A 22,102-nucleotide genomic window follows, 5' to 3' on the forward strand; every position below is an offset into this window, starting at 1 on the left:
GGGAAGCAGTTGTACACAAATTAGCTTTAGTCCGTGTTGCTGCTGCACGATTGTTTGAGGTAAGTGATTTTTATTATTTGACAATTAGCAATTTGGGAATTATTATACTTTTTATGTATGGTTTTGAAAGTTATTCTAGAGCGGAATGGCTTTGTTTTATGTTTGAACATTAATATTTATAGAATGATTGACTTTGCTTTGATTTTGATAAAGTCCTCACTTCATGTTGTCTCATGTGACTGATATTTGTTTTCAAGTTTATAAAACTGAATGTTAAACATTTAGAACATAAATGAGTGTTACAGGAAGAAAACAATAACACTGAAGTTAATATCCTGTCATTGTTTTGCCTTTAGACAGCCATGATCAAACAAAACTATGATCAAAGACATTCCACTCGTGAACATCCCATCTTTTATTTCAGATATGGTGTATCCAGCACTACATTATCTAATGTGTACTTTCCATTTTTGAAAGAGAGTATGGTTATATTTTAGAATTATGGCTGCTATTTCTAGCAGGTTATTTGATGTATGTGTGGCTGTTTGGTAAGCAGTTTATTTCCCAGTCAAATGGTTTAGGGTTCAGTTTGGGTGTGTGTGTGTGCGTGCGTGCGTGCGTGCGTGTGTGCGTGCATGTGTGTGTGTGTGTGTGTGTGTGTGTGTGTGTGTGTGTATTGATTTTGCATGACAGTTGCAAACAGCTGTCACCATCATGCAAGCAGTGTCCATTTCCAATCTTCCATGAAAACATGTCTGGTGATAGTGAAATATAACCTTATTTGGAAACAGATAAGAGTTGGTGACAGGAAGGACATCCAGATGTAGAAAATTCTTTCTTAAATACTATCTGGCCTATGTAAGCATGGAAAAGTGGACATTAAAACAATGTTGATAATGACAGAAGTTCCTTCTTTGGCTTGTCTATTGATTATTGAGTCAAAGATGAAGTAGAAAAGGGGTGAATTGGTGAGTGCAACATAACATGATGGTCGTAGTTTTAGAAGAGCTCTTACATTATTTGTACTTATATATATCTTTAAACATATTTTGTAAATTAAATCATTGGAGTAAAGTGTTGTTATGATAGTTTCACATAGTGTATTTATTCATAGCTTGGAGCCTGGAAACGACGCTTTTGTTTTCTTCATTCATCTATTCTTTATAAATTTAGATAATTACTTTATAACAAAAATGTGTGCAAATGAATGAATGCTGGGAAAGTAACACACTTGAATAATGTGTTACTCATATCTATCTATCTATCTATCTATCTATCTATCTATCTATCTATCTATCTATCTATCTATCTATCTATCTATCTATCTATCTATCTATCTATCTATCTATATATATATATATATGAATAGTAGTAGTAGTACTTTCTACTATAGGCACAAGGTCTGAAATTCTGGGAGGTGACATTGTTGATTGCATTGACCTCGGTACTCGAACCCAAAAGGATGAAAGGCAAAATTGACCTTAGCAGAATTTAAACTGAGAATGTAATGATTAGGGAGAGTAATCCACTGGGACTTATGTAGAAAGCTAGGATGTGACCATACTAACGAGGTATGAACATGGATCTAGTACAACATGGAAGTAAGCAATATAGGATGATGTTAGATTTTAACATTCAGCCTAACAAAGTAATAGAAGCTAGAAGGCCTGATTGAGCAGTGGTAGTAGTAGTAGTGGTAGTAGTAGTAGTAGTGGTGGTAGTAGTAGTAGTAGTAGTAGTAGTAGTAGATAGTGAAGGTGTATGGCTTAGTGGTTAGGGTATTCGGCTCATGATTGTAAGGTTGTGAGTTCAATTCCCAGCGACACATTGTATCCTTGAGCAAGACACTTTATTTCTTGTTGCTCCAATCCACTTAATTGGCAAAATTGAGTAGTACCTGTATTTCAAAAGGCCAGCCTTGTCACATTCTGTGTCAGACTGAATCTCCTTGAGAACTACATTAAGGGTACACATGTCTGTGGAGCGCTCGGCCACATGCACATTAATTTCACAAGCAGGCTGTTACATTGATTAGATCAACTGGAACCCTCATTGTCGTAACTGACAGAGTGCCAGCAGTGGACAAAGAGAATAGAAAGTGTAAGGCGATTGACTTTATAGTTCCAAATGATGACAAAGTTAATATGAGAGGTATGGAGTAAATAGCGAAATATCAGGACCTAGCCATTTAATTACGGAGGCTAGAAATGTAATCTCTGTACTTATAGGTGCTTTAATTTACCTGCTGGTAAAATTTTACCTGCAGATAAAATGTATCCCTGTACTTATAGGTGCATTGATTTATTCCTAAAGATTTGAACTGATGGGTAGAGGAAATAGGCATAAAACCTTATTTAGTGCAGCTCCAGAAAACAGTATTATTAGGGACAGCTAGGATACTTAGGAAGGTTCTTGGTATCTAAGGTTATGTGTTGTAGCCCAATATTAGGAATACAGAAAATATTCATGTCACAATGTTGTAACTTTCAACCATATCTGCAGATTTTTTTGATGGTCTCTCTCATTTTCATTTTCTCTTCTGTTTTTAAACATGTTCTCTTATCTGTTGTAAATTCTCTTTTATACATATTTTCCCTTCTCAGTTGCTGCTCCTATGCTTGCTGTAGTGATTCAACCCTAAGCTTCTCTTTATGCCATTGCCTTTACTATCTCATTCTGTCTCTTGTTAGTTGAAGTCATCTGTCATCCATATTTTATAAACAAATATCAATTTTCAAGTGACCTGACAATAAATGATTGCATTTATGTGCATGTGTTAAATGATGGGTAATATAAAAAATTTAGTTCAATAAAAATAAAATTACACTTTTCATTATCCACTCACCACTGTCACCACCACCACCACCACCAGTAGTAGCAGCAGCATTATAGTTTTCAGTAACAAAGCTCAATCTAAGTTGTTTGCCAATCAAGATTATTTTTATTTCATTTCATTTCTGTTCAATTATTTGTTTCATAGTTACTTTGCTTGCTGTTAATGTATCTACCTAGTCTGACAATACAAAGTTCGAATAACAAATTTAAAAAAAAAAGATAACATCCTCAGCAGTTTTGCTAAGTTATTTCACTTTCATTGAAAAATCTTTCTATCTATGATAAGTTTATTATTATATCTAGTATAAGCCTTCTTTCTTCTGTTCAGCCATTGATGTATTTGTCAATGTGGATAAATAGATAAATAGATTGACAGTAGATATAAAAAACTGAATATTAAAATGCTATATTCTTCTTGTCAGTTGCAATAATATATGATGTTTAAAATTTTCCTGTTAAACACTTTATATTTCTCTCTTTTTCTCTCTACTTCTTACTTCAGTAAACTTTTTAACTATGTCATTCTCCTCTTCACATCATTATCATTTCTCTCTTTCTCTTCACCTCTCACTTCTCCTTACCACATGACAGCGTACTGCATTGGCTGGCATAGCATCACTACTCTGTTTCTGCCTCTCACTCACTATATAACTGCCCTCCCCTCTCTCCCTATTTGTGTATCTTTAACTTCACCACTTCAACATCATCCCTCTACTAAACATTGTATTTCTGACTCTATTTCTCTATATCTCTCCCTTCAACTATGTAATGACTATTACTCCTCCCCTCACATCATTAACACTTCTCTCCCATTCTTTCTCTCTCACTCTTTGTCTCTCCTTTCTACTAACCATGTGATAGCTTAATGCATTCATCCTTAGTGTATCAATATGTAGATGATGATAAAGTGGCGAGCTGGCAGAAATGTTAACATGCTGGGCGAAATGCTTAGCGATATTTTGTCTGCCTTTATGTTCTGAGTTCAAATTCCACCAAGGTCGACTTTACCTTTCATCCTTTCGGGGCCCGATAAATTAAGTACCAGTTGCATGCTGGGGTCAATCTAATTGACTGCCCCCCCCCCCTCCCCCAAAAGTTCGAGCCTTGTGCTTAGAGTAGAAAAGAATATGTAGATGACGATGATAATGATGATGATCCTTTCTACTATAGGCACAAAGCCCGAAATTTTGTGGGAGGGAGCTAATTGATTACATTGACCCCAGTGCTTATCTGGTACTTATTTTATTGACCCTGAAAGTCTGAAAGGCAAAGCTGACCTCCGCAAATTTTGAACTCAGAATGTTAAGATTACTGAAATGCCACTAAGCATTTTGTTTGGCATGCTAAGGGCTCTGCTAGTTCACCACCTTAATATTACTACTAATAATAATAACAAAAATAATAAATTTGAATAATACTTTTGCATGAATACTAAAATATTTATTCATTTGAACAATGCATTGCTCATACGCATACAGAAATACACGTATGTATGTATGTATGTATGTATGTATTTATGTATGTATACATAATGTGTGTGTACACATTATGTATGTATACATAATGTGTGTGTGTACATGTATGTATGTATATATATTTATGAATACAGGAAGAACAATAGATTTGGAATTTAAAGTCCAAATGTTATTTTGTTTTTCACTGATGTATTGAAGACTTAATTAATGTTGGCAGTAGACATCCTTGACAATATAGTGATTAGTTTGAATTGCTTGGAAGACATCTAGTGACTTTCTTGTTTGATTATCAAAAGACAGGTTGTAAGATGTATGTCGGAACTGTTGTTAGTTCATGATTCAAACGAAAATGTTCAGTTACAAGGGAAGACTGAATTTAGATGAATAAAGAAATTGATAGTGACTTATAGACATAAGAAGCTATTTAAGGAGAGAATACTTAAGTGTTATGAACTCATATTAGAAGATATATGAGTTTGTAGTAAAAGCTAGCCAAAACTGAAGTAGCTCAAACAAAAATGAAATTAAATGGTTAGATCTAAAAGAGTTTGCTTCTATATAGCAACAATGGTGGAGGTGGTGGTGGTATTTCAGCAAACATTTTCAAACCATAACATAATGGTGATACTGATTTTGTTGTAAAAATCTTGATAGTATAAAGGTGCAAGCATGCCTGTGTGGTTAAGAATCTCACTTTACAATAACATAGTTGTGTGTTCCGTCCCACTGTGTGGCACCTTGGGCAAGTGTTTTTTACTGTAGCCCTGGACTAATCAATGCTTTGTGAGTGAATTTGATTAATGGTAACTGTGTGGCAGTCCACATATGTACATATGTGTCTTTGTGTTTGTCCCCCCCCTCCCCCATCGCTTGTCACTTGGTATTGGTCATTTTATATGTTTACAATGTATCTTAGTGGTTCAGCAGATAAGAGCAATAGAATAAGTACCAGATTTTGAAATAAGCTCGTGTTGGACTTGTTGGATCTGTGTTGGATTTGTATGATTAAATCTTTCAAGGCAGTGCCTCAGTATGACTTCAGTTTGATGACTGAGATCTTACTAGTTTTATGAAATGCAAGTATGGAAAAGGAAATACTATGTTTTCTCACCAGATTTTGTAACATTGTTAGAAAAATGAGTCTCATAGCACTAGTAGTTACCTTTCTGCTTATTCACCTTATCATTTAAAGTCATGAGCTGGCAGAATCGTTAGCACACTGGATGAAATGCTTAGCAGTATTTTGCCTGTCACTGTGTTCATCATCATCATCATCATCATCATCATCATCATCATCATCATCATCATCATCATCATTTAGTGTCCGTTGTCCATAGGTTGGATGATACGACCAAGGCTGGCAAGCTGGGGAGTTGCACCAGACCCCAGTCTGATTTGGCATGGTTTCTACAGCTGGATGCCCTTCCTAACACCAACCATTCTGAGAGTAATGGGTGCTTTTACTTGCCACTGACATGGGTGCCATTTGCATGACACTGGTATCTGCCATGGCTGTGATTTTACTTGGTTTGATGGGTCTTCTCAAGCATGACATAATGTCAAAGGTCTCGGTCATTGCCTCTGTGAGACCCAACATTTGAAAGGAGCTTTACACATGCCTTTGGTATCAGCCACTTTGCCTCCATGAGGCCCAGTGCTTCAAAGGCAATTTTTATGTGCCACCGAGATGGGTGCTTGTTACGTGACATCAGCATCAGACATGACTACGATTTCACTTGATTTGACGGGTCTTCTTGAGCAGAGCATATTGCCAAAGGTAAGAGTCATCGCCTCTGTGAGGCCCAAAGTTCGAAGCTGATGCTTCACCACCTCGTCACATGTCTTCCTGGGTCTACCTCTGCCACAGGTTCCCTCTACAGTTAGAGGTCAGCACTTTTTTACACAGCTGTCCTCATCCATATGCATCTCATGACCATACTAGCACATTCGTCTCTCTTACACACCACATCAAATGCCTCTTATGCTCAACTTTTCTCTTTTTTTTTCTGAGTTAAAAATCTTCCAATGTCGACTTTGCCTTTCATCCTTTCGGGGTTGAAGTAATCGACTTGCCCTTCCTCACAAAATTCAGGCCTTGTGCCTATAGCAGAAAGGATTATTATATTAATTAATCCCTATCTGCACTCTGAGAATGGAAGTATTTACAATGGGAATGGAATTGTTGTACAACACTTACTTCTGAATCCTATGAATTGGTTTTCTCTAATATCTTCAGCCCTTTAAACCTTTGCCTGTCCAAAGGATTTTCATAAGTTTGCCTTAAATGTCCATGCCTGTTTTCAGACTTTTAGTTAGCCCTTGTTACATAGGTTCTGAGTAATATAAAGTTTCCTTTCATAAGTTCCAAATTACTTCGTTGGTTGAAAAAAATTGGGAATCTGTTTCAAATATGATGTGTGGATGCCAAAGAAAAATCATGTGTTAATAGAATTTATTTATTTTTATGCTAGACATAATGTGGTTTGTAAATGAGTGCTTGCAATGTTAAAGGTATATATATTCATGGAAGGAAGTAATATTTCAATAGATTATATGAATGTATAGTATATAAATAGATTGATAGAAGTAATGAGTAGAGAATTTGATTATACAGAGGTAAAATATGTCCAGATTTTATGAGGCATGGCTGTGTGGTAAGAGGTTATGTTTCTACTATAACCTTGGGCTGACTAAAGTCTTGTGAGTGGATTTGATAGATGGAAACTGAAAAAAGCCAATCATATATAAAGGAGTGTGTGTGTCTCCTTGCCTTGGCATCAAGTGAAAATATGTGGTCATGGAGAAATATTACCTTACTTGGAAATAGGTGAGAGTTGGTGATAGAAAAGGCATCTGGCCATGGAAAATCTGCCACCACAAATTCTGTCCAATCCATGCAAGCATGAAAAAGTGGACCTTAAAAGGATGATAATGACTGATAACGATTTTATGAATACAAGGATTAGCTATTATGTGGTGCATATTAATTAAAAAGTAAATATGTGTTATTATATACTTAATTTTACCAAGTTTTCCTTTGTCAGCCAAAAGGTTTATTCTCAATTATACCATCTATTTTCTAAATTATATTGTAATATATTTAATTTACCAAATATATCTGCAGAAACATTTTGAAATAACTGTATTAAGTAACAATAAAGTCAATTAGTTCTACTAATAATAAGTAATAATCTTCACTAAAATTTTGATAATTCTGAAAATAAAAGTTTTATTTCCATCTATCCAGTCATGCCTGATTAAAAGCTATGAAAATACCTTTGTCTTATTTTCTAAACTGACTGGTGTTTTCACAGTCTTTTATCTCTACATCATTCACTTAGCCTTGATCTTTTTTTCTTCTGCTGCTATTACCATGCAATTGATGGCAGTTAACCTTTCTTTCTTTTTTTTTTTCATTCAGTTTTTATACTTGTCTTGTATGCTATGCATTTTGCTAAATTTAAATTGCTGTCCCTTTTATATAACACTCACATTGAACACCAGTAACTATGTTTGTACTTTTTTACATACACAGTTGGTGTGGAATTACTGTCTTTTGTGCACACCAGCTAGTGTGAAATTGCTTTCTTTGTTTGCATCAGGTTCTATGACCAGCTGCAGACAAGTCTCTTATCCCTTCATAATGCTTTTTGAATGGTTCCTCTTTGAATTGCTCCCTTCCCTTACAGTAGTTATAAACCAAGAAAAAAAAAGTAAATAAAAGATCTAAATTATATATATATATATATGTATTTTTATATTTTTCTTATATATTTTCCAGTTACTTATTCAGGGTGTCAGTGAAACTTTAATATCAACCCGCGTTGTTCCAGGACTCGTTACTTTGGCAAATGACCCAGAGGTGTAAGTTCATGTTTTTCATTGTTAGTTTTTATATACATCATGTGCTGCACATGACACATTTAGATATAGAATCATAAATTTATACACCATCATATACTTGAAGTTGGAAAGGTAGAAGCAGAAAGAGTAAGGGAGAGGGGAAAATAGAGGAAAAGAAATCCAGCATGATTATAAATTTGTTTTATCAGTCATTATTTTGTATTTTATTATTCAATGAAGCCTTTGATTCTCATTTCTCAATTAGCTTGCTGAAATAGTTTAAAATTAGCAAGCATTTTTAAATGAAGGTAATAAAAATTAAAAATTTTCTTCTACATATATGTGTGTTTGTGTGTGTTTAGAAACATTGTCAAACACGATGCTAACATCATCACAATAATTGTTACTGCCATTATCCTCAATATTCTCATCAACAATAATCTATTTCTTTTCCAATACTAGCATGAAGCTTCCTGGTTCATGCCAGCATCAAGCCTCTATAACAGAACTGATTAAGTTATGCCAGAATGGAGAAAAACAAATGTGTGGATGGTATTGATGTTGAAGATAGCAGTGGAGGTGTAGGGGAAGGTTAGGAGAAAGATAAGTTAAATATAAAATAAATTTGATGACAAATACAAAAATATCATTATAAAACCCTGAAAATAATTTGTGTGTGTGCGTGTGCATACATGCATGTGTGTGTGCATACATGCATGCATGTGTGTGTGCATACATGCATGTGTGTGTTTGTGTTTGAGGGTATTATAGTACTGTGTTAGTGTGTTTCTGGATATGTAAATAGACTTACATATGCATGTAAGTGTACATTTAGCCTTACAGTGGTTGAACCATTGAACTCTTTCTGTAAAATGGATGGAAAGACATGAGCTGCTCATCAGGACAGTTTTACTTTATCAGTGAGAGAGAGAGAGAGGTGGGAGGAAAGCATAGCTTACAGCTACTTATGAAAAATGCGAAGAATTTTTTTATTTTTGACATTTGCATATCTGTCGCCATTGAGGATGAATTAATGCCACTTAGATATAATGGCCTTTCAACTGCATTGAACAATCCGTTATGTGTACTGACTACTAGTGAAACTAGCCAAGTTGTCCATCACTACATTCTGCAGAAAGAGCCAGCAAGACTAAATGTACATCAATTAAACAGATGCATGTAAACTCACTTAATGATATTATCCACAAAAACATTGACTTGGTACTTTGGTTAAGTTATCTACAACAGCAATGAATGTACAGATATGCAAAATATCCGTTGTTCATTGCATGTTTCATAAGTAGTTGCGCTTATTCTCTCTCTCTCTGTCTCTCCCTCTCTGCCTCTGTCTCTCCCTCTCTGCCTCTGTCTCTCCCTCTCTGCCTCTGTCTCTCCCTCTCTGCCTCTGTCTCTCCCTCTCTGCCTCTGTCTCTCCCTCACTGCCTCTGTCTCTCCATCTCTGCCTCTGTCTCTCCCTCTCTGCCTCTGTCTCTCCCTCTCCGCCTCTGTCTCTCCTTCTCCCTATGTGTGTGTGTGTAATATATGTGTATGTGTGTGTGTGTGTAATATGTGTGTGTGTGTGTGTGTGTATGAATGTGTGAATATATGTGTATATGTATGATTGTATGCATGTCTCTCTCAGTATAAAAGTGTGTGTGTGTGTATATGTATGTTTATATGCATGCATATCTCTCTCTCCCTTTCTACAAGTATATACATATATGTGTATATGTGTGTGTGTATATATTTGTGTGATAAGGTTTATTGATCATGACATATAACCAATATTTAAAACTCCATGCATTTGGTTCTAATCTATATCCTACTTTGCCAAGTATTTTAAGCATCTCAATGACTATCCCATATAGGCCAGCCATTTTTTTTCTGCCTTCATATTCTTAATCATCCTATGTACTATACTGCTGTCAACATGAATAGCTTCTATTGACTCTACTTGGAATAGACCCTCTTTCTTGAGCATTCTCCACATTCAACAGCCTTTCATGGCTTTCTTTTCAACATCATTGAGTGCAAGTATGCTGTTATCATTCTATATACTTGTGTATATCTGTGTGTGTATATGTGTGTGCATGCGTGTATGTGTGCGTGTATACACACACACATGCACATGTATGTATGCATGTATGTATGTAAGTATGTGTGTGTGTGATCATCATCATTTATTGTCCGTTGTCCATGCTGGTATGGGTTGGATGATTTGACTAGGGCTGGCAAGCTGGAAGGTTGCATCAGACCCCAGTCTGATTTGGCATGGTTTCTACGGCTGGATGCTCTTCCTAATGCCAACCACTCTAAGAGTGTAATGGGTGTTTTTATGTGCCACCGGCACAGGTGCCATTTGCATGACACTGGTATCTGCCATGACTGCAATTTACTTGGCTTGATAGGTCTTCTTCTCAAGCACGACATAATGACAAAGGTCTTGGTCATTGCCTCTGTGAAGCTCAACACTCGAAAGGAGCTCAGCCACTTTGCCTTCATGAGGCCCAACTTTCAAAAGGCGCTTTTAATGTGCCACCAGCATGAGTGCCAGATACATGACACCAGCACCAGCCATGCATGACTATGGTTGCATTTGGCTTGACAGGTCTCCTCAAGCACAGCATATTGCCAAAGGTCTCAGTCATAAGTCATTGCCTTTGTGAGGCCCAAAGTTCGAAGATCATGCTTCACCACATCGTCCCATGTCTTCCTGGGTCTATCTCTATTACAAGTTCCCTCTACAGTTAGAGATTGGCACTTCTTTGCACAGTTGTCCTTGTCCATATGTATCACATGACCATACCAGTGCAGTCATCTCTCTTGCACATCACATCTTATGTCTCCTATGCTCAACTTTTCTCTCAAGATGCTTACACTCTGTCGAACATGCATGCTGACATTGCACATCCGTGAAACATGCTGGCTTCATTCCTTTCAAGTCTATGCATGTCCTCAGCTGTTACAGCCAATGTTTCACTGCTGTGTAGCATAGTTATTTGTACACAGGCATCATCCAGTCTGCCTTTCACTCTGAGAGAGAGGCCCTTTGTTACCAGCAGAGGTAGGAGCTCTCTGAACCTTGCCCAACCTAATCTTATTCTCACAGTTACGCTCTCGGAGCATCCACCTCCACTACTAAGTTGGTCACCTAGATAACGGAAGCTATCTACTACCTCCAGCTTATGCCAATGGCAGCTGATGGAGTTTATTTTCTGTACATTATGGGTGTTTATTGTATCTGTGCATCTTCCACACACAAAAGCTATTTTCCATAAACTTTTCTTTGATATTGCTGCACCACTTATATGTCCAAAGCTTACACCAGGTATATCTTATGGAGTTTTTACCTATGCTTTTTCTACAGATCAAGCAGGGCCATCTGTGTGAAGAGATATGTGATTTGTCAGCCTTCTTACTTACAAAAGACTTTTGTTTTTGCTACCACTACCATCATCATCATCATCATCATCATCATCTATTTCTCCATGCTCCTTTGGGATGTGCATGCATTGAATACATAATGTTTTCAAGTATTTCTATCCTATGTATTCTGTGACTTTTTTTTCTTTTTCCTTTCCTTCAATGAATTGCATTCTTTATCTAATTCCAATTGTTCAGATAGTGTTAAATCAGCCTATCAAAGTAACATCAGCCTCAGCAGATTGTTCTTCCATGTGAAAACTTTCTCATTCCCCATGGTTCAAGCTGCTGTGAATGAATAGAGCAAGTGTGTTTATCATGTATGCCAGAACTAGAGAAGTTGATTTCTTGGAAATCAAGACTTGGAGTCTTCTCTATTGCATAATGGTTCTATTTCAGGTGACTATTCTGCTAGGTGAAATATGAATATATGTAAATATACTTAGTGCCCTAAATGCTATTGAAGATTGTTTTTTTGTCCTTGCTTTTTAAATTTTTATATTATAGATTTTATGGATGATAGACAAAACCTTTTAAATGTTGACTTTTCATTATGTACCCTTTCGGCATATTAGAATGACACTTTAAATTTATGGTCTTTTCTCAATATTCATCAAATCTGTTCTTTAGTTGTTTGGTTGGTTGACAACAACTTGACAACCTCCCTTGGTAATTGATTTTGGTTTATATTGACCTTGTGAGAATGTTTGCTATCTTTATTAACTTTTTGTAACACTTCTAAAAAATAATTTATATCAGTCACCTTTTGGTGATAGCTGACTATATTTCAAAACATATTTTTTGAAAAATTTTAACTCCTCCTCATATTCCCCTACAGGCATATACCATACCTGCTCTCTTTTAATTTTGGGTCATAGGATATAAATAAAATACCTTGAATATAACTGCACATGGGCATGGCTGTATGGTTAAGAAGTTTGCTTCACAACTGTGTGATTTTGGATTCAGCTCCATTCTGCAGCAGCTTGCGTAAATGTTGTCTACTTTAGCACTGGGCCAACCAATACCTTGTGAGTGAATTTAGTAGATACAAACTGTGTGTGGGGAGCCAGGTGTGTGTGTGTGTGTGTGTGTGTGTGTGTGTGTGTGTGTGTGTGTGTGTGTGTGTGTATCTTTGTGTTTATCTTCTCCTATCTGCTTGACATCTGGTGTTGGTTTGTTTATGTCCTTGTAACGTAGAAGTCTGGCAAAAAGAGACTTGTGAAATTAGTACTAGTCTTGAATTGTTCTACTAGACTGTTCAAAGTGATACCCCAGTAAGGCTCTCTAAAAGTAATTGATAGCTTCTGTTGTTATGGAGATCTAATTTGTTGCAGGGGCAGGTATTCTGAGAGCATAGTAGCCAGAGTAATAACTAGTTGGAGAAAGGTCTGAGAGCTGTTATTCCTGTTGGTAGCAAAGGGCTTCTCCATCAGAGTACTTCTGTGTCAAGTGTGATACTACATTGTAATGTAACATGAGCCTTGATCTTAGAAGATTTGCAAAGGCTAGAAAGAAATGAGATGGGCATGCTCCATAAGAAAAATCTGGTTCAGTGTGCAAGATTGAAGAGTGTCATGGTCTTGAAGTAAATGGAATCTGTGGAAGATGGATACCAATGGTGACTTGAGATAAAGAAGTGCAGACAGATCTGAAGCCATGGAAGAGATGATAAAGGACTGTGTTAACTGATGGGACTGTGTGGGAATAGAGCTGCCTGCCCACTGAGATGTGGTAAAACAGGCATTAAAATTATTATATTTATGTATATACAGACATTTATTGCTGAGCATGTTGATAAATATACATGCATATCTGCTTACTGACTAGTCTACATCATTGATCTCTTGATACCCTCTCACCTCTCTAACACCCACATCACTTACCCATCTATCTCTTGTCCTTCACATCACACATCTTCATCGCTCATCTGTATATTGCCCATCATACCACTGTTACCCATGTCCCCTATCACCTATACCTTTTTATCCCTTGCTTCTTGTGCCCATATCGTATCATTCATCTCTCAATCACTCCCCACTTTTATTAATCATACTGTACTGTGCTGTAGGTGTAACTAAGGATGGCAGTGGATCTCTCTTCTGTTCCCCGCACATTGCACTATCTCTCCCTTATGCCTTTGTTCTGTTTGCCATACATTACATTCTTTCATCCATATCTGTTCCTTGTCTTTCAATCACTCCATCCTCTTCTCAGTTCACACTGAGCTATGCTTTCAATATGATTGGGGATAGTAGTAGATCTTTTTGGTGTACCTTAGAGTACTTCCAGTTAAGGTAACTAAGGTTGTCACATCATCTATTCTGACTCTCTCCTCATTACTTCTTTATGATACTCATTGGTACAGGACCCATGTACTCTCCATTATACTTAAATGCTTGGCTTATCAAGCATGGAATACTTTTAATCATAGGTCTGCTTGGTCATCATTGACTTGAGCTTAAACAATAACTATATATCTGCTCCTTGCACTAATTCTTAAGCAAAGGAATAAAAATGATTTATCTTGACATTTTGAAGTTTTAAAGGAGTTGCAATGCTTAAAATGGCTTTCAGCATGTTGTACTAGCAATGTAGTATCTATATACAAAAACTAAAGTATTCTTGACACTTATAAGTATTTCTATATTTTGATTTTGATTAAATATGAAAATTTTAAGGAAAGATTTTACATTTGTCCCTGTTTTGTGGCATACTATATTTTAATATTTAAAAATCCATCTGGTTGAGTTTAAACTGCAATAATTAGTGTTCTTTGAATTGTTTTTGAAATTATAGAGAAAACCTATTCAATTTATTTCCATTTTGACTTGGTTATATTCAGTGAAAAAATTTGAGTGTTTTTGAATAAAAAAAATGTCTTTAAGTGTCAGGTAAGAAGAGTTATGCTTGATGTTTGCTTTTTTACCTCTCACACGTTGCACTCAACATAGTATGAAACTGTATTATTTAATCAACTCTAGCTTAATCTTTAAAAAAAGTTCATTAGATTAATGTTTTAAATATATAGATCCATATTCAGATAATTTTACACCTGACCTCAAAACTTTTAGTTAGTTGAAGTCAACTTGTTGCCAAATACATGCATACATATAACTGGAAAACATTCAAATATAAACAAGTGTAATAATCAGAGTAAAAAAATATATCGCATTAATTTTAATTAAAATTGATTAAGCATTTTAGAAACTGAATTTATCATAAATTTTAATGTCATATTTCAGTTTTAGTTTTATTGGAAGATGTTATTTTTGCTTCTTTTAGAGATGATATATGAGATTCAGAGATACAAGTGAAAGCTAAAATTTTACCGTTAATTAATTATAAATTTGTTACCAATTAAAAATTGTCAACATCTTGCATATAACACTGCTTGGTTTTAATTCTCCCATAATAGTTTGTATGCTATTTCAATGTTGCAATATGTGTATATTTGCTATATTCTTTCTTGTGGGAGATAAAAAAGTTCTAGATCTAACAAACAAGGTTTCTGAAATCTGTTATCGATTAATTCTTATTTATTTTTATGTTTAAAGAGAAAATATTTAATTATTAAATGTTTTATTACTACTGTAAAACTTAATGTCTCGATTCAGATAATTCTTTCTTTTGCCCTTTTTGCCAAGAATCCTCATTGACTTTAATTAATGACTTTTTTTTTCTCATTACAAGTGTAATTTCATTTGATTGAAAATTCTTTATGGCTTACTACATTCAGGTGTTAACCTGCACTTCATAGAAAAGATCTTGTATAATTTTTTTGAAAACTTGATCCTGTTGTTTTACCTGTTGGTTACTTTGTGATTAAAACTTCAATAGTCTTGTATAGAGCTGTTATTAGTTGGATCTCACAAGGGAGTTAGCCATTAGGTTACTATTATGAGGTTATTTTAATGTATATGATAATTTTATCATATAAACAATTCTCACTGATTGCTGTTTAAATGTTCAAAATGCTTTGTTTAATAATTTTCTTTATAGTTTTTCTGCATTGTCAACCTTATCTTTAGATTGTATTTTAAAAACTTTTACATCTATATTACATTTTGATTGGTTGAGCTTCATTTGTCATTGGATGTCATATTCCTAAGGATAATACTATCCTTAGGTTTCAAGTTTGGACCCAGTCTGAGAATTTGTACATATACATCAAGAATAAGGCAATTGATGACAATCACAGATCAAGTCTGTTGAAACAGAGTGCAGAAGTAAATGTTTTAATATATATACTAAAGATAAGAAGATTAGTAGTCCAGAAAGTTATAATCTTGTACATTCTCCTCTTCATTGCTGTGACTGTCTTTGCCGTCATCCTCATCATTGTCACTGACATTGTTGATGTTATTGTCATTGCCATCATCATCATTATTAATGTCATGTGTATTGTTGACACTGTTATCATTGTCATCATCATCATGCCTATTGTTATTTTGTTTTTCCATGTTGGCATGGGTTGGATGTTCATGTTATACAATACACATCATAGCCCCAGGTCATCCTACCCACTACCATTTCTTGGTCTCTTTTCATTCTTCTTGCATTCTCCATTTTCATCACACACTCCCAGATGCAGCGCAAGGGATTTTTCTACCATATACCTTACATTTCCTTTCATTTCTTTGTCCAACATTGCACACACATACATCAAATCCTGCACTCCTAAATGTGCATATTACATTTGAAAGAATTTCTTGAAAAGCATATTGTAAATCTGAATGATATTTTACTCATTTTCTGACTTAGTATTGTTGTGAATACAGAAATAAAAATTTGACTTGGTACTTCATTATTAAGTAATTAACACTATAGAAAAGTAATACTGAATTGATTCAGTTTTTTTTTTTTCTTTTGCTATAATTGCATAATTTGATATGGTTTATAAAATGGCCTCTCTTTAACTTTTGTCTTTTGTTCATTCTTTCTGATTAACTTCAACCTTTCATCTTGATTGCCAATGACTATGGCATTCCATGTTTCCTTTAACTGTCTGTACTCTGGGTTCTGGTATTGTGCATATGTTTCATTTAGTTCTTCTATAATAAAGGATTTGTCAATATTACTGAAAGCTTTTTTTTTATACATTTTCCAATGAAATATATTTATTTTACTTATTACCACTATTTTGCAAATTTGACTGTGTTTTGTAATTAATTGATTCCACTGACAAAAGAACTGTAGCAATCTTTTTTGCAGCAATCAAATAGTGGATATTAAGTGATTAAAAGTAATTCTGAATTTTTTTAGATTAAGCCATATGATGTTAACTTGTACAAACTAACCAACTTTGACTTAATGTTAAACTAATATCTGGGCTGGATATTGATGGTTCTTCAGTACCCATCCATCATAGCTTTAGCATGATATGATGATAAGCTATAATAATGAAATACATACATATGACTTGCTTGAGGCATCATTTATCAAAGGCTAAAATTGTTTTATTCTTCAATATGGAAAGGGCTGGTTGACAGCCTTATAACAATAGAGAGTCGTTGAAAGCTTTACACATCTTAATTCTTTTTGTTTTTGTTTAAGGGGAATTTTCTGTCTTAGTCATGGTATGCACTTTAACATTGCTGATGTATCACAATTCCATTCCTGTAATGTCAGTTTGATGTTTGATTTCAGTTCTATAGAGATCATTATGAATGAAAATGAGAGAGAGAGAGAGAGAGAGATAGAGAGAGAGAGAGATAGAGAGAGAGAGAGAGAGAGAGAGATAGAGAGAGAGAGATAGAGAGAGAGAGAGAGAGAGATGCTGAACTTCTCTAATGGCAATCCATTTAGTTCCGAGTCAAGCTTTTCTGCATTCATAAGAATAATTGACAATATTTTTATCTTACTTTCATTGATTTTTCAGTTAATTTCCTTTTTATGCATCATTTACTTTAAGTTAGAGATAGTGTGTGTATGTATGTATGTGTGTGTGTGTGGTCACTTCAAAACCATGTGGTCACTTCAAAACCCAGTTAATGATGTAGTAGTTGACTTAGAGTGAAGAAAGTTGACTTAGAGTAATGAAACTGAATGAGTGAAATTAAGTGGAGAAAGTAACAAGAGCTAATAGTGGAGAGTTGTCAAAGTAGAGATGATGTAAGCTTCTTGGGTTAGAGTTTTAAAAGTTAGACATCACAGATGAATTGATAGATATAGATGGCAGAAAACTGAGTGGGTATGTCATCATGGTAAAACTAGAATTAACTCTTTTGTTCCCACATTTCTGTTGAAATACACTCCTTTTGTTTCAGTTATTTTGAAAATAATGGAAGAATTTACAAAAATAGCAGTCATTATTAAGCTGGTGTTTGGCACATAAATTAACATGAAATTTTGATGGAATGTTATATTTAGTTTAGATCGCTTTAGAGCAGGAAGTTTGTATCATAGAATCAGTAGTGGTCTCAGGTAGACTGGTATCAAAAGGGCTAAACTGCTGCTGCTTATAGAGGTTATTATTTGAATTGATTCTATGATGAAAATCCAGTAAAATTTCTATAACTGGAATTGAAATATTTATCTATCATTAGCTTTGTTTTCATTTTCATCCAGAATTTAATAGAAAGGGATTGGCTTTTAAGTATCTACTTGATTAAATATTGAATTGAAATTCTTTAAAATATAATGTGAAAGGAAATTAGAAATTTAGGAATATTTCAATAATTTTAAATGACTTTATTTATATATATTTATTAAGTTTTTTTTTTTTTTTAATATTAGTATATTCATAGATGTAGAAAGTAATTTATATTTTTGATATTTTGAAAAATTTTTTTTTTTGTAGTTCTGTAAGAATTGCTACAATACCTGGATTTGGAACCATCCTAGAAAATGTTACTCTACGAGAGGTTTGTATATCTGTTTATACTCTAAATTTCCGCCATATTTTCTGTCTGTTTTCTTTATTTCATTATAAGAATTGATATTGAAATGTTTTTCCAAATTCATGTTTACATGAATGGTTGGAACTCTTCTTGATTTAAACTTATATTTTGCTAAGATATCCTACTTTATCAAGGCAAGTAATGAGTTCCATGTCTTGCTGTTCCAATTGATTATTTTCTCTCTGATGTTTTTCTTTTTCCTTTGTGGACCTGCCATGCAGATACATTTGCAGGAACCTGCTCTGCTCCTTTCTCTCATAGTAATTCCCTCACCCCCCTAACCAACCATAGGGCTCATAGTCCTGCAAACTGCATGGCAACCTCAGCAGTGCAAGCGGTGTGAAAAAAAGCATCCATCCACACTGTAAAGTGGTCAGCATTAAGAAGGACATTTAACTATAAAAACCATGCCAAAGCAGACATTAGAGTTTGATGCAGTCCTTGGACACATCAGTTCCTTTCAAACCATGCAACACACACCAGCATGGAATGTGGACATTAAATGATAACAATGATATATATGTATGCTTTTTATGATTTTCCTTAGGTGCAGCAATACTAATGACCAATTGTTAGAACTCAATATACATAACATTTAGAATAAAGCATTAGAGGAGGACAGAGTATAACATAAGTTATTGAATGGCAAGGGAACTGGAATCATGTAATCAACTTCATTGGTTTATTTCATTAATTTCTGTTATATTTCATTAATTTCTGTTGTAAGAAGCAGTGTTCTCAGAGCTGAGTGTTTGTGCAACATCTTATAGCTGAAACAGTTGTAGGTTAATGAAGGTGATTATGTAATTCCTGTTTTGTGTCATTCAATAAAACGTGTGTGTGTCTACAGATATCTACCTGAAATTATAGAAGCATACACTTGCCCCATGTCTTTTAAGTACTATCTACAATTGTCCTCAAACAATTTCATCTACAAAAAAATATTTTTCCCCTTCTGCATTTAGAAACCATATCAAAACTAAGAGGATTCAATTCCACATAGTAGTTCTTGCCACAGCTGGCTAATCCTAAACTCTGATCACCATTCCCTGCCATCACCATTTTAATGTCTGCTTTTCCATGTTTGCATGGGCCGGATGAAAGTACATTGGGGTAGAGTTTTCTATGGTCAGAAGCATTTTGTGTTTCCAGCCTCCACTTGCTTCCAAATAAGGTAATTAATAAACAACAATAAACAGCTTGGACATACTTACGTGGAGAAATGGAAACAGCCATACAGGGCTTCTATATAAAGTATGCCTACACACACAGACATGCAAACACAAAAATACATGTACTCATAGACAGATATGGCTGTGTGGTTGAGAATTTTGCATTCCAACCACATGGTTTCAGGTTCAGTCCCACAACATGCCACCTTAGGAAAGTTTCACACAGACACAGACACATACACACATATGTATAAATGTATTTATGTATATGCATATATATATATATGTGTGTGTGTGTGTGTATGTATATATATATATATATATATATATATATATATAATAACTAAAATTTACAGAAAGCAAAAAACAAAGGCAGGTGAAGGAACAACAAGGAGGTATATTAGTTTAACACTTGGGAAGAATGGAAAAGTCTTTTACGTTTCAAGCTTACACTCTTCATCAGAAAGGATTGAGAGGAGAAAAATAATGAAGAGAGAATGAAAAAAAAACAAAAACAGAGAGAATACAAAAAATGGAGAGAGATAAAATGTATAGGGGCTAATGGTTCAACGTGATGAAATGGTAGGATCATCATCATCATCATCATCTTCGTTTAATGTCCGCTTTCCATGCTAGCATGGGTTGGACGATTTGACTGAGGACTGGTGAACCGGATGGCTACACCAGGCTCCAATCTGATTTGGCAGAGTTTCTACAGCTGGATGCCCTTCCTAATGCCAACCACTCCGAGAGTGTAGTGGGTGCTTTTATGTGCCACCAGCACGAAGGCCAGTATATATATATATATATATATATATATGAAAATGAAGAATAAGGCAGAATGCTAAATTGGAAGCATATTTTTATAAAGATTTCTAACCAGCTTTCATTGCGAAGCAAATTTTCAAGAAGGAGAATGAAAATGTTTTTTACAAAGAAGTACAAAATGAAGAAAATAATATATAAAAAGAATAATATATAAAAAAATAACTATACCAATACATTATATTGTCTTTGAGCTTTTGAAGTTCAATGGTAGTTCATGTATATAATGGTTGGGAAAATAAGGATGCATGAAAATTGTACAGACATAAACTTCCTGTTGAAAAAGAGTTCATAACTCCAACTAAAAACATTTGTCTCCCCTTACACACACTTCCTGTTTTGACACCACACTTCCTGCTTAACACAAACTTTTAACCCTTTTTTAAACCTAACACAACTCTCAATTCTCATGCATCCTTATTTTCCCTACCATTATATACATGAACTACCATTGAACTTCAAAAGCTCAAAGACAATATAATATATTGGTATAGTTATTTTTTTATATATTATTTTTTTAATATATTATTTTCTTCATTTTGTACTTCTTTGTAAAAAACATTTTCATTCTCCTTCTTGAAAATTTGCTTCGCAATGAAAGCCGGTTAGAAATCTTTATTAAAATATGCTTCCAATTTAGCATTCTGCCTTATTCTTCATTTTCCTATTATTTCTCCACGTGTGGTTAACACAACCCCACTATTTACTGACTTATATATATATATATATATATATATATATATACACCTATGTACATAAATATGTGTTTATATATATATATATATATCCATCCACACACACACATGTGCACAAATATATATATATAGTCAGCAGTTCAGTTGAGATCCAAAGATTCTTGGTTTAGAAAACACTTAGTAGCACTCAAATGTTTCAAACTTAGACTCTGATGTCTTAACACACACACACAAACACACACACACAGAGTGTGTATGTGTATATATATATATATATATATATATATATATATATATATATATATATATATATATATATATGGTGCAGCCATCTGGTTTCACCAGTCCTCAGTCAAATCGTCCAACCCACGCTAGCATAGAAATCGGACGTTAAACGACGACGATATATATAAATAAATCAATTTCATTTGAGCACTTCCTTATTGTAGTCCTATATATCTTTTTTGTTTCCATAAAAAGAAACAAAAATTATTTCTTGTCACATATATATATAAGATTATACAGATATCTGTAAAATTTGTTTATCTATATAAAATCTATGTTCGTGTGTGTGTGTGTGTGTGTGTGTGTGTGTGTGTGTGTGTGTGTGTGTGTGTGTGTGTGTGTGTAGACAGATAGGTGATTGTGAAATTTATATAAAATTTATATCTAGATATCTGTGTATAAAATTTTTGTGTGTGTGTGTGTGTTTATATGTGTGCACACATATATGTAAAATTTAGATGTATAAAATTTTTACATATATATATATATATATATATATATATATATATATATATATATATATATATATATAAAATTTTGATATGTGTGTGTATGTATGTATCTATATATATATATATTTGAATTTTATACGCACACACTCACACGTATATATTTGGTAGATTAATGTTAATAGAAAACAAAGATTA

At 34.3% G+C, this 22,102-nt stretch overlaps 1 protein-coding gene across 3 annotated transcripts in view; it reads left to right on the forward strand.

Annotated features, from left to right (window-relative positions):
- Positions 1–22,102, forward strand: part of LOC106880460 (RAB11-binding protein RELCH homolog) — a 245,776-nt gene that overhangs the window by 102,850 nt on the left and 120,824 nt on the right. For all 3 annotated transcript variants that reach the window (XM_052967015.2, XM_052967016.2, XM_052967018.2), the window contains 3 exons: positions 1–59; positions 8,092–8,174; positions 18,379–18,442. The exon at positions 1–59 is cut by the window's left edge and continues 41 nt beyond it. In XM_052967015.2, coding sequence (XP_052822975.2) covers positions 1–59; positions 8,092–8,174; positions 18,379–18,442 — 206 coding nt within the window. The remainder of the gene's footprint in view (positions 60–8,091; positions 8,175–18,378; positions 18,443–22,102) is intronic.

Source organism: Octopus bimaculoides, chromosome 4 (assembly GCF_046866305.1).
Source record: "Octopus bimaculoides isolate indiv1 chromosome 4, ASM4686630v1, whole genome shotgun sequence".
In the NCBI taxonomy this organism is placed as follows: domain Eukaryota; kingdom Metazoa; phylum Mollusca; class Cephalopoda; order Octopoda; family Octopodidae; genus Octopus; species Octopus bimaculoides.